General features: G+C 44.9%; 1 protein-coding gene across 1 annotated transcript in view; it reads left to right on the top strand.

Moving 5' to 3' along the window:
- The window catches only part of LOC139576574 (palmitoyltransferase ZDHHC8B-like), an 89,270-nt gene that overhangs the window by 60,208 nt on the left and 14,717 nt on the right, over nucleotides 1-14,345 (top strand). The window contains exons 2-7 of the mRNA XM_071402814.1: nucleotides 8,511-8,632; nucleotides 11,776-11,933; nucleotides 12,606-12,778; nucleotides 13,117-13,219; nucleotides 13,437-13,528; nucleotides 14,119-14,254. Coding sequence (XP_071258915.1) covers nucleotides 8,511-8,632; nucleotides 11,776-11,933; nucleotides 12,606-12,778; nucleotides 13,117-13,219; nucleotides 13,437-13,528; nucleotides 14,119-14,254 — 784 coding nt within the window. The remainder of the gene's footprint in view (nucleotides 1-8,510; nucleotides 8,633-11,775; nucleotides 11,934-12,605; nucleotides 12,779-13,116; nucleotides 13,220-13,436; nucleotides 13,529-14,118; nucleotides 14,255-14,345) is intronic.

The raw sequence follows: 14,345 nt of genomic DNA, 5'->3' as shown, positions 1-14,345 counted from the left end.
AAGCATACTGCTAAAGCAACACTTGAGTGGTTTAAGGGGAAACATTTAAATGTCTTGGAATGGCCTAATCAAAGCCCAGACCTCAATCCAATTGAGAATCTGTGGTATGACTTAAAGATTGCTGTACACCAGCGGAACCCATCCAACTTGAAGGAGCTGGAGCAGTTTTGCCTTGAAGAATGAGCAAAAATCCCAGTGGCAAGATGTGCCACGCTTATAGAGACATGCCCCAAGAGACATGCAGCTGTAATTGCTGCAAAAGGTGGCTCTACAAAGTATTGACTTTGGGGGGGTGAATAGTTATGCATAATCAAGTTTTCCGTTTTTTTGTCTTGTTTCTTGTTTGTTTCACAATAAAAAATATTTTTCATCTTCAAAGTGGTAGGCATGTTGTGTAAATCAAAAAAATCAATTTTAATTCCAGGTTGTAAGGCAACAAATAGGAAAAATATGAGCGGGGGAGAATACTTTCGCACGCCAGTGTATCTAGAGATACCCATCCCTAGTGTTATCACATAACAGTTTACCACACAAATGCTTATTAAGATTCCATTACTGAATCACTTGAGTTTGAATATCCTCAAGTCACAGTATTACATTTTCTTTCCTTAATTCTTATTCCTTAATAGTTTTTCTTTAGAGTTGATGAAAAGGTGCTAATGAATATTCAAATATAGGGCATAAAAAGCAACAGTGCAAAGCATTTTATTTAGTCTCAATGTAAATGTGATTTATTTTTATTTTACACTGGAATACAATGTGCTCTCTGCGGCAGCAGCACAGGTTTCCTCATTTTAGCTTCTTAGTCATAGAGCAACAGCAGCCTTTACCCAAGGCTCTCTTTCTCACTCGTTTGCTCTCTCTATCGCTCTCTTTCTCTCTCTCACTTGCTCTCTCGCTTTATCGCTCTCACTCCTTCTCGCTCTCACTCCTCTCACTCTTTCTTTTTATCTTTCCCTTTCTCTCTTTCTTTCTCTTTCTCTCGCTCCCGTCATTAGTATACATGGCTGAAGTGGAAGTTTAATCGGCCAGAGGATCTCAAATGGCTCCATTTCCATTCATTTATATTCATCTGAAAGCCATTTCAAGCATAATAATGAGCTTCAAGTATCTAGCTAACTTACAAGTAAACAAACTCCGCTCCTGGCCTCATCTCCTCGCCTCCCCATCAGCAGAATTGCTTCTTGTGTGACCCGTTGTCACCCATTTATATTAAAGGCTGTTTTAACATCTATGCTGTCTCCATTGACAGCCAAGCCGCTGGTGTAGGTGGGGAATACTAATTAAGTGTGTGAGCACAGACTGGTGTGTCTCAGAAGTGTGCATCCATTATAGACGCAGAGTCGAGCTCTCAGGGGGCCACAGTTATAGGGCAAATACAAACTTCAGTTATCTAAGCACTGAGAGTTAGTGGCAGTTTGATTACTAGTAAAAAATTACTTCAATAAGGCGAAAGCTCTCGCTCTCTGTCTCTGACTCTCTCTCCCTCTCTCTGGATGGGAAAAGATATGTTGGTGGAGACGAGAGAAATGAAAAGATGATGAAAAGGAGAGATTTGATGATTTGAAAGAGCTGGGATTGAGATTGCAGGAGGTTATGGTAGCCGGGGTATTCAGGGGTCATTTTTTTTATTGGCCTGAGAGTCAGTCCAATCATCTGATCGCTCAGGTCTGAATCTGTTCCTGATTAGAGGAGAAAGATTCAAATATGAAAATCAGTGCTGTGCTGCCCACCTTGAAATTGAACAACCCCACGCTCAGGTCGTACCTCACCGTTTCAAATAGTTTTATCCCCACTGGACATGAACCTGGTCTATAGCAATGTTATTGATGAATGGCACTGGCACTTTCAGAGCAGACACTATCCCTGTAGGTTGGTAGGGTGGCTATGCCTTAGCTGGGCTATCCATGTAGGTTGGTAGGGTGGCTATGCCTTAGCTGGGCTATCCATGTAGGTTGGTAGGGTGGCTATGCCTTAGCTGGGCTATCCCTGTAGGTTGGTAGGGTGGCTATGCCTTAGCTGGGCTATCCATGTAGGTTGGTAGGGTGGCTATGCCTTAGCTGGGCTATCCCTGTAGGTTGGTAGGGTGGCTATGCCTTAGCTGGGCTATCCCTGTAGGTTGGTAGGGTGGCTATGCCTTAGCTGGGCTATCCCTGTAGGTTGGTAGGGTGGCTATGCCTTAGCTGGGCTATCCCTGTAGGTTGGTAGGGTGGCTATACCTTAGCTGGGCTATCCCTGTGGATTGGTAGGGTGGCTATGCCTTAGCTGGGCTATCCATGTAGGTTGGTAGGGTGGCTATGCCTTAGCTGGGCTATCCATGTAGGTTGGTAGGGTGGCTATGCCTTAGCTGGGCTATCCATGTAGGTTGGTAGGGTGGCTATGCCTTAGCTGGGCTATCCATGTAGGTTGGTAGGGTGGCTATGCCTTAGCTGGGCTATCCCTGTAGGTTGGTAGGGTGGCTATGCCTTAGCTGGGCTATCCATGTAGGTTGGTAGGGTGGCTATGCCTTAGCTGGGCTATCCCTGTAGGTTGGTAGGGTGGCTATGCCTTAGCTGGGCTATCCCTGTAGGTTGGTAGGGTGGCTATGCCTTAGCTGGGCTATCCCTGTAGGTTGGTAGGGTGGCTATGCCTTAGCTGGGCTATCCCTGTAGGTTGGTAGGGTGGCTATACCTTAGCTGGGCTATCCCTGTGGATTGGTAGGGTGGCTATGCCTTAGCTGGGCTATCCATGTAGGTTGGTAGGGTGGCTATGCCTTAGCTGGGCTATCCATGTAGGTTGGTAGGGTGGCTATGCCTTAGCTGGGCTATCCCTGTAGGTTGGTAGGGTGGCTATGCCTTAGCTGGGCTATCCCTGTAGGTTGGTAGGGTGGCTATGTCTTAGCTGGGCTATCCCTGTAGGTTGGTAGGGTGGCTATGCCTTAGCTGGGCTATCCCTGTAGGTTGGTAGGGTGGCTATGCCTTAGCTGGGCTATCCCTGTAGGTTGGTAGGATGGCTATGCCTTAGCTGGGCTATCCCTGTAGGTTGGTAGGGTGGCTATGCCTTAGCTGGGCTATCCCTGTAGGTTGGTAGGGTGGCTCGGCCTCTGGGTTGGCATTGTAGGGTGGTGAGGCCTGAGCCTGGCCATCCCAGGACACAAGTGGTCAGTGGGCAGTCTGGAGGAACACAGGGTGTCCATCTGCAGCCCACTGGGACGACCCTAACTAACACTTTAATTAATGAGAGAACAATCCCACAAAAATCCCACAGACAGACAGACATCTCTGTGTCCTCAATGGACCAGCATACTCTGCAAATGATGAATTAGTGAACTGGAGAGTGGAGCCCTGCAATAACCCCACCAGCGCTTCTCTCTCTGTCCAACGCAAGAGTGGTGCCACCCTCAAATGCCTTCACTAACAATGGGCAGGGGATGTAACTAGATTTACATTTTCAAAGGATTATTTTGTGATTTGATTATAGTTTTCTTATAAATCTAGTCACAATAGAGCCAGTCATGTAGTTAAGATGTCTAACGTTTCCTCCTCAGTGTTTGGTTGGGATGAGGAAGCAAGTCATACCTGGCTGCCGCTGTTTCTGTTTCTATTTCTATTTCAGGTGAAAGGATGCAGAAAGCACTCCAGGTTGACACGCTGTTCCCTTTTGATGGTTTTTCAGACGTTGCGCTTATACATTTCCCCCTCCCAGAACCACTCCAGCAGATAAGAGCAGCTTCAAAACCGGCAGCTTTCCGCTCAAATCTAAAGCATGGAAATTAACTGACTACCAGATTTGTGTAGTCAAATGGTTGTGGGATGTGGGGGATAGATGTCTTGCTAGAATCCGATCTATATCGTAGTGCCTGAACAGAACATTAGAGAGCTAGACTACCATACAACAAACTAATTACATCAGGCATCACGCCACGACCCATCAAAGTGAATAAATAAATGAGAATTTATGTTGTTTTTGTAATACTTATGCTATTACTACTCTAAGATCTCAGAACTTTTGACTTTCAGGTTTTCCATTGCAGTTAGAAAGGTGGGTGACATTGCAGTTTGCAGTAGACAGGATTTTATAATTGTAAAGTCTCCATCTTAATAGGCAAGAACGATACTGACAAACATCAACTGGAGTCTGCCAGTGAAATTAGGTTATATTATGTGATATCTATGTCCCTGAGCTGAGGTAGGGGGATTCTATCATGTGAATATCTATATTGACCCTAAGCTGACACTGAGTGAGGTTTATGATGATGTCACTGTGTCCTTTGGTAAACCTCAATAGGGGCCTTGTTCCCCTCCTGGAGCAAGGTGAGGCTTAAGAGGGGATCTGGGAGGTACATTAACACTCACAATGGGCAGGTCTCTGAGGAATCAGGCCTTTCTTTGAATGTAGCAATGGCTTGCTGTCAGAATTCCCACATTTAAACCAATATGTGCAGATGGAATCTAGAGTGTGTGTATGTGTGGTGTGGTGCTCATCCCTTGATCATTGTTTGTACACTTCATATACAGATGACCTAAAACCAAACTAGATGTTGAAATTATGTGAGCAGGTTCTAGAGCCAGACTCATTACATTAGAACACTTTTGGCACCAGCAGTGTGCAGTGGGCCTCTAGCCTGACTAATGATTTAATGCTATAAGAGTTCATCTAACCATATTAGAGTAAACCTCAAGGTTGACTGTAAATGACTAATGATTTACGCATGTGTACCTTGGATGGTACCCACATTAATCATGTCCCTGCTTACAAAGATCTGGGCGTTCGGATAGACGATAAACTGTCTTTTAAAAAGTTAACTAAGAAGTTGAAAATAAAAATGGGCTTCTATAGAAAATACTAAATAGTAGAAAGCAGATCATTCAGTCCACGTTCCTTCCGGTCTGTGTTGGGGAATAGTGAAATACATGTAGTTCAAGTTATAATTGAACTACATTTTGCAGTAGTTTGGTGGTAGTTGAACTAAATTATAATCTAGGTAGTGTTTTCACTTGTTTTATTTCAATGTAGTGGTGTATCTAACTACTGGAACTAAACACTACTTTTTTTTGCAAAAATAAAATAAAATATGGATGAAGTAGGCAATCATTTCCATTCTTTTTCGAGCGTCAGACCTGCATAATGCTCACTTGAAAAATCGTTTTTGTGTTTAATAGGCTAAAATACACATTCTGTAAAAGTAGGACTCCAAAGTTATCTGACCTAGCAATTTGTTGTCTGACATTTCAAATTTACAAAATGATAACTTATTAACTTCTTCCAGTATGATGTAATTGGTAACTTTTTAAACTATATTTTCAGAGTAGCTTCCCCAACACTGCTTTCGGTACTAGACTATGGCAACATCATCTACATGAATGCAGCTGCCACTTCATTAAAGCCCTTGGATGCAGTTTACCATAGTGCACTTAGTTTTATCATGGGTGACTGGTTTTGCAACCCATGTACGGAACAATCTTCAGAGTTCCCTACAACTGGATGCATTGGTGCCAGTTCAGTGTTGATTTGAAGACCTCTTTGAGGAATGGGATTGTTTTTCATGAGTGTGTTTAGTATTTTTGTATTCTCTTTGTATTGCTTTCTGGTGTATTTCCTATGTGTAATTTGTTGTGTAATTGTAAGATGCAGGGCTCCCTAGCAAAAGAGACCTTGGTGTCAGTGGGACTCCCTGTTAAAGGTAAAATAGATTCAGTTAGTCGCCAATGCAGGGAAAACTTCATTTCAACTTTTGACAACTTGTGTAATTTGTTACTTTATTTTTAGCATTGTGCCTACGTTTACTGTAAAACAAACTTGTGATTGGCGTTGTTGCCACTTAATTAACAAATGTCTCTGAATCACATTTTCCACCCACTGTGTGGTCCGCTCCTGGGCTCTTAAAATGCTCTTTCAGCTGAAATGGTTGTGCTTGGTTTGGCTCTCTCCTTGTTCTTATCACTGTGGGCAAAACACATCATTCATAGTCCAGAGATTTTATTGGTGGGGGAATAGCTGCTAAAATGTGTTGCTTTTCCCTGATCATTTATTTGAAGCTAAACTAACGTCTCCCAGACTATGTCTCCCAAGTTAATTTGGTAGAATTTAGTTAATCTATGTTCTGTTACCACCCAACTGAACCCATGTTGTTAGAAGTGAGTAGGCTAAGTACTGTATGGTGTTGTCATGTGAGAGGAGAGATCATTAGTATTGGTGGGGCTGACTAACCTAACTTTTCCCCTGCATCCCTGGCTGCTGTTTGTGTTCTATCCTCACGCAGTTCACTGACAGACAAAGCTCTGGATTGTTTCACTCTTGGTTGCATCTGCATGGGCCATCCAGCCAGCTAGCCAGCCGGCCACAGCTGTACTGTCTCACCCTGTGACAGTGTTTGACTCGGACCGCCACGGTTAGTTTCTCTATAGCAGACGGGGGGACGGGGGTTAAATGTCGAGCTGGGTCACTCTCTCACACACACGGGTGCTTACACACACACACACACACACACACACACACACACACACACACACACACACACACACACACACACACACACACACACACACACACACACACACACACACACACACACACACACACACACACATACACACACCATTGCCGATGGGTTATGTCAAAGGCCAAGCTGGGTCACACACATTAAACCACTGTAAAGCTCTAGGCTGTATGTATAATCATTATTATTATTATTATTATTATTATTAGGTTAAAGCAAGGCAGGGGTCGACCAGTGGACTGTACTCCTATACAACTTTCTCTCCCTCTCTCCCTATACTGCCCTCCTTGGTGTTCCCCACATGGTATAGCTTTGTTTTACCACACTCACAGCAGCTGTGGGAAGATATTACCTACATATGGGCACTGATACAGGTGGTAATTCTGGTCCCTGTTGCTGGCTGACTGGCCCTCCCCCAGAGCTGAGGCTGGGTGCTGGGCGCTGGAGCTCACTGTGACTGTGGCCATGCTCCCCCAGGCCTGCTAGCACAGCAGCCCGTTCTCCTACCTACAGTACAGCCTCCACTCTGAATAATTGAACAGAGCATAGGGGGGAGGGAGAGGCAAGGAAGGAAAGAGGATCATCGCCATGAACAGATACCAGGAATTTGTTGCTGTGTGTACGTGTGTGTGTGTGTCTGGTGTGTGTGTCCGCATGTGTACATACAGTGTGTGTGCACTGTGTGTGTAAAGCAGTAACGCTGATCGAGCGGGCATGATCGAAGAGGGGTGCTTCCTCGAAACCGCTGCCTCCCCCAGGAGACATTTAATTTATTCATTTTGTGTACACTAACACCACTCACTCATTTACAGCCACAGAAAACCCAGTCTTTCTTTCTTACTTTCTGTCTATGGCTGACTACAGTTAACCGGCTCAGCATTGTGGCTCAGGTGGGCCTCTAGAGGGAGACCCTGCAGAAACGATGAGGCATAGAGACCTTTCCTGGGTCAATACAATGTCTTGACATTTCAGCCCACATATCCATTGAAAATGAGAGCAGTGCTAAAAAATTTGAATTGGTATTCTTGAAAGCAGCATTGTTGCAGGTATCTGTGCATATTTCCCAGTACGTGATGATGAATAAGCCTGTGGATAAAGTCAAGCTTGACACACAAAATGTCTAAGTGATTCGGTTTTAGTCCTGGACTAGGTTTTCCATAAATCCCAGTAATGGGGATTCTGAGATTTTCTGTTAATTCCCTCCTGATTCCAGCAATCTTTCAAACATGATTTCTGGAAAACCTTGGAGCCTGATGTAGTGAGGTAGCATGTTAGGTTGTGTGTACCATCCACAACAACAACACACTACCTCTGCCAACTGTCTGTCTGTCTCCCTGTCTATTTGTCTGCAACCTCTTCTCTAATTCCAGGAAATGTTAGACATTGTAATATAGCGCAGCTCTGGACTCCAGTATAGTACTGTCCTCATGTGTAATCATCTCTCATTGACATATCTGAGGCTGAGAGGAGATCTGATCTGTCCCATGCATAGCTGATGATGCCATTGCTATTATTTCTGAATCTCGAGAGGCGAAGAAGCAATTCCAGCTTTACACCATGTCCGCCTTTTTGCAAGGCTTGCTGTTTTCCCATTTGCGTGGGATTAAAGATTGTGTGTGGGTGAGGCTCTGTGAGGTGGTGTGTGTGGTAGAGGTGATGGGGTGGGTAAGGAGGGGGAGGGGTGTGCAGCAGTCACCTATTTGCATCCCCTCCCTCCATCCCTAATTTCAAAGGCTGATTACATGCCTCTATCAGTATGTATCGGTATTTGACAATATATTTGTGTGTGTGTGTGTGTGTGTGTGTGTGTGTGTGTGTGTGTGTGTGTGTGTGTGTGTGTGTGTGTGTGTGTGTGTGTGTGTGTGTGTGTGTGTGTGTGTGTGTGTGTGTGTGTGTGTGTGTGTGTGTGTGTGTGTGTGTGTGTGTGTGCATGTGTGCGCATCCAAGTGTGCATACATGTTTGGTACGTCAATAATGAATGAACTATGAGTGGAGGATCCTAACGGCTGTCCTCTCTCTCTCTCCTCTGCAGGTGCCCCTGGTTGACCAAGGCGATCTCCCCCGCTGTGCCTCTCTACAATGGCGTCGTCTTCCTCTTTGTGCTGGCCAACTTCAGCATGGCTACCTTCATGGACCCTGGAGTCTTCCCCAGAGGTCAGTGCCCTTACCACTGACAGTATTGGTCTCTCTCTCTCTCTTTTTCTCTCTCTCTTTTTCTCTCTCTTTTTCTCTCTCTCTCTGCTCATCTCTGTTTTCTCAGTACCCATTAGCTTAAAAAGACAACCTGTTGGAGAAAATAACTGTGCCCTCTCTGCACCAGGCTGTGCATTACATACAGGCCTGTGACTGAGCGACCAAGCCCTGGTCGAGGCTAAAGATACCCGCTGCCGTCTTAGGAAAATGACTGCCAGTACTTGATGTCAGTCAGCTGTTAATAACAGTAAAGGAAGGGAAACACTGTGTGTGTGTCGTCCACTGTAGAATCTGCACTGTGGCACATTATATGTCCCCATTGCGTTCTCCTGGAGGACAGCCTGGCCCCTATGTTTAGTAATGATCGCTGAATGCGGTCCATTTACACCTGATGGTTGTAATGTGATTGTAAAATGATAAGCACGTGTCTTTAAGAAATTCTCTTCCCCTCATAAACAGGTAACAATTACTAGGGCACATATGGCACAGGCAGGTTACTGTTTATGTCCCTGAAGTGACAGTGTCCTTCTGGTCTCTCCTCACTGTGGTTGTTATGGAGATGGAGGGGCGAGCAGCAGTAGTTTTATAGAGAGAGGTCGAGTGTTACAGAGAGAAACGTATGCCCACTATAGTGAGATGCCTGTGGCCACATGGATAATCGTACTCCTTCTGCCTCCACAAACTGCAGTTAAATTCCTGCTTCTAGGAGCGATGTGACCTTCTCTTTAATTGGTGTGAATCATGTATGACGTCCAGTACCAGTCCAAAGTTTGGACACACCTACTCATTCCTGGGCTTTTCTTTATTTTTACTATTTTCTACATTGTAGATTAATAGGGAACACATCAAAACTATGAAATAACACATATGGAATCATGTAGTAACCAAAAAAGTGTTAAACAAATCTAAATATATTTTATATTTAAGATTCTTCAAAGTATCCACCCTTTTCCTTGATGACAGCTTTGCACACTCTTGGCATTCTCTCAACCAGCTTCATGAGGTAGTCACCTGGAATGCATTTCAGTTAACGGGTGTGTCTTGTTAAAAGTTAATTTGTGGAGTTTCTTTCCTTCTTAATGTGTTTGAGCCAATCAGTTGTGTTGTGACAAGGTAAGGGTGGTATACAGAAGATAGCCCTATTTGGTAAAAGACCAATCCATATTATGTCAAGGACCGCTCAAATAAGCAAAGAGAAACGACAGTCTATCATTACCTCATGACATGAAGGTCAGTCAATCCGGAACATTTCAAGAACTTTGAAAGTTTCTTCAAGTGCAGCCACAAAAAGCATCAAGTGCTATGATGAAACTGGCTCTCATGAGGACAGCCACAGGAAAGGAATACCCAGAGTTACCTCTGCTGCAGAGGATAAGTTCATTAGAGTTAACTGCAGCTCAGAAATTGCAGCCCAAATAAATGCTTCACAGAGTTCAAGTAACAGACACTCAACATCAATTGTTCAGAGGAGACTGCGTGAATCAGGCCTTCATGGTCGAATTTCTGCAAAGAAACCACTACTAAAGGACACCAAAAAGAAGAAGAGACTTGCTTGGGCCAAGAAACACGAGCAATGGACATTAGACTGGTGAAAATCAGTCCTTTGATCTGATGGGTCCAAATTGGAGATTTTTGGTCCAACCGCCGTGTCTTTGTGAGACGCAGAGTAAGTGAACAGATGATCTACGCATGTGTGGTTCCCACCGTGGCGCATGGAGGAAGAGGTGTGATGGTGTGGGGGTGCTTGGCTGGTGACACTGTCAGTGATTTAGAATTAGAATTCAAGGCAACTGAACCAGCATGGCTACCACAGCATACTGCAGCGATACGCCATCCCATCTGGTTTGTGCTTAGTGGGACTATCACTTGTTTTTCAACAGTACAATGACCCAACACACCTCCAGGCTGTGTAAGTTCTCTTTGACCAATACGGAGAGTGATGGAGTGCTGCATCAGATGACCTGGCCTCCACAATCACCCGGCCTCAACCCCAATTGAGATGGTTTGGGATGAGTTGGACCGCAGAGTGAAGGAAAAGCAGCCAACACGTGCTCATCATATGTGGGAACTCCTTCAAGACTGTTGGAAAAGCATTCCAGGTGAAGCTGGTTGAGAGAATGCCAAGAGTGTGCAAAGCTATCATCAAGGCAAAGGGTATCTACTTTGAAGAATCTCAAATATAAAATATATTTGTTTAACACTTTTTTGGTTACTACATAATTCCATATGTGTTATTTCATAGTTTTGATGTCTTCACTATTATTCTACAAAGCAGAAAATAGTAAAAACAAAGAAAAACCCTTGAATGAGTAGGTGTGTCTAAACTTTTGACTGGTACAGCGAATGTGGCTACCAAGTTCAAATATAAAGGCTGATATTATTCTGGAATTAAAAGCCTTGAAATATAAAGCCTTATATTGTGTATTGGATGACAAAGCCTCTCATGAATCTGTCTGCTGAGGATTGTTTTGAAAGAGCAGTCTGCAGGGGAGATGTTTTCATTCAGTTTCTCAGTCAGTTACCTTTTACATCTAAAACGTAAAAGGTTGAATGGGCTCTTTGATGAACTGAAAGACATCACGTGTTATTTTCCATCTCTCTCCAGAGCAATACAATCCACATAGAAATAGAAATATTACACTGAGCCTAAAGTTACTAGTTGTGCATAGATCCACTAAACCTGTGGAAATGTACTTTTCCCGAACGACCGCAGGGGTGCAATGACCAGCGTTGTGTCGTGAATGGGATTTTTAGTCATTCTCTGAATGCCAGCCTCCTGGGCTTTAAACATTACTGTTTACTACCTTGTTTAAATGCCAAAGGTGTGGGCTACAAAGTGCATTGTGTCTATAAAATGTACATTTGTACAGACAGCTAACCATGGGAGCTAGCTTATTTAAGTCTACCTCCTGTTGCCCCTGTCAAATGGAATCATATAAATCAGATTTGTGTGTGTGTGTGTGTGTGTGTGTGTGTGTGTGTGTGTGTGTGTGTGTGTGTGTGTGTGTGTGTGTGTGTGTGTGTGTGTGTGTGTGTGTGTGTGTGTGTGTGTGTGTGTGGTACTTTCCTGCTAATGATGTGTGTGTTCTCTCCCTGCGGCACAGCGGAGGAGGACGAGGACAAGGACGATGATTTCCGGGCGCCTCTCTACAAGAACGTGGAGATCAAGGGAATTCAGGTCCGGATGAAGTGGTGTGCCACCTGTCACTTCTACAGACCGCCCCGCTGCTCCCACTGCAGCGTGTGTGACAACTGCGTGGAGGTAAGCCACACGCACTCAAACGCCCAGTAATCAGCTGTTCACAGTACAATGTGGTGTTAGCCTTGTTGCTATTTGTGACCACTTCAACTGACTGGTATGTTTTCACAGATAAGACCTTTAAATCAACTGTCTGTGAACAATATTATTCATTATTGGATTTCCATCATGTTTTACACCATATTCAAGCAGTATTCGGTAATATAGAATATTGGTTTCAGAACCTTTTCCCCCCATTTGAAGTCGCATTCTCCAGCTGTGTCGCTTCCCCCAGTAACCTACTGATGTGGCTCTGCCTCGCGCTTTCATGTACAGCCTAACACTCCATGAAAGGGGTCAAATCTGACTTTGAACTGAAGGTTATGAGGTAGCCTACTATATGTCAGCCAAACTTCTTCCACTTCTTCCACTTCCACCGATGCTGTGTTCTTCAGTAGATACTCAACTGCAACCAAAAACGACATCAAAGTCAGCTAAATTAGATTTTCGTAAAAAATCCCTGACCTCAGAAATCTGACTTGCAATCAGAGGTGATGGAACTGATCGAACCATCTCTGTTGAGTGTTTGAATGCACTGAAGAGCTTTATCATGTAGTATAGAGTCTGATCTTGTTCATCTCCACTCTGCCCTATGACCATTGTGTAACACCCATCCATCTCTCTGTCCCTCCTCAGGACTTTGACCACCACTGCCCCTGGGTGAACAACTGCATCGGACGCAGGAACTACCGTTACTTCTTCCTGTTCCTGCTGTCGCTAAGCATCCACATGGTCGGCGTGTTCTCCTTCGGCCTACTGTTCGTGCTGCACCACATGGAGCGGCTGGGCACACTGCACACTACCATCACGTATCCTTCCACACTGCCGCCAGCCGGGTCTTATTTCACCCATAACAAAACTAGTGCCTTTTGTGTTCTGAAGGGCCTGGGGAAAAGTGTGTCTAAGCATTTAAAATGGACCACTAGACTGGAACCCCTCATTTTGTATGGTTTGACAGAAGATCACATCCCTGCTGGTGGAGTATGAAAATGTTTGATTGTTGTGTACAGAAATGCCTGTTCCTCTAAAAGGGTTGTGTGAATGGCTCAGTGGCAGCCATACGGTCATTGGTGGCAGTGCTGGTTGGTTTGCAGCTGCTAAAATGGGTCCAGAAAATGTTGTGCATGCCTTGACTGAGTGTGCCCAGTCTGGTGGTGATGTGTATAGCAGGGCTCTTCTTCATTCCAGTCATGGGCCTGACAGGCTTCCATATGGTCCTTGTCGCCAGAGGTCGCACCACTAACGAACAGGTGAGAGGGGGCCCGCCCAAGAGCAACTTACGGAGACGCAGACACACACTCACATACAGTACATTATAACATGTATCGTACAGGACAAAATATCAGCATTGCATCTTCACTTGCCAACTCAAATCCGCTAGCTAGTTCTAGGTGTGTGTGTGTGTGTGTGTGTTCTGGCCTTGGGTCTCCTCTTCCTCCCACTCTAACAACTTATTCTGTTCCTCAGGTGACGGGCAAGTTCCGCGGAGGAGTAAATCCCTTCACGCAGGGTTGCTGTGGCAACATCAAATATGTCCTGTGTGCTCCCTTGGTGCCCAGGTAAGGAGGACATGGATTCCTACGTGAATGGGGTGTGGGTGGTGGTGGGAGCTGGACAGACTGACCATTAAAAAGTCGACCAGGGGGATGCTACGGTACCAATTCTGCTGTAATCATTCTGAGTGGACTGCTGAGCTAGAACTGCGACAATGTCCAAAGTGAGACACTTGTGCGTGCTTTTGTACGTATGCGTATGTGTGTGTATGTGTGTGGTGTGTCCTGTTCTGCCTGGATGAAGCCAGCTACCCCTGGGGGAAGGCAGATGGCTTGGAGAATTGAATCACTTTGTGGGGAAATCAAGCACAGCACAAACACGCTTTCGCATATTCGCATATTCAGCAGCCAGATTAAAAATACCTTTTGGGAGATATTACACTGCTAAAATGAACAGCGTAGATAGCCGCAGAGAGACGATACCCGGGTGGGGATGAAACAGTTTTGTTCTAATCGTCATCAGCCATCGAAGCCGCCCCCAATACCCCCGTATAGCCTGAGTCCCAGATCTGTTTGTGCTGTCTTGCCATATTCTGTCATTGTCACATAACTCTCATATGATAAGTCAACTCTTGTCTCTCCTCTCCTCTATACAGGTACACAGGTGTGGACCCCAGGAAGAGGCCCCCTGTCTCCATCCAGCCCCCCTTCATCAGACCAGACATCTCTGACAGGCAGATCAGCATCAAGGTCAGCGACAACGGGATCCACACCAGTATCCTCCGGTCTAAAGTAAGATTCAGTACATTCAGTAGACACAACAGTCTTATGCCCTGTTCTATCCACAGTTCTATTCCCAGTCCTATTCTCCATCTTTCCCCTA

This window comes from Salvelinus alpinus, chromosome 5 (assembly GCF_045679555.1).
Source record: "Salvelinus alpinus chromosome 5, SLU_Salpinus.1, whole genome shotgun sequence".
In the NCBI taxonomy this organism is placed as follows: Eukaryota; Metazoa; Chordata; class Actinopteri; order Salmoniformes; family Salmonidae; genus Salvelinus; species Salvelinus alpinus.
This window is presented reverse-complemented; position numbering and strand designations above follow the sequence as displayed.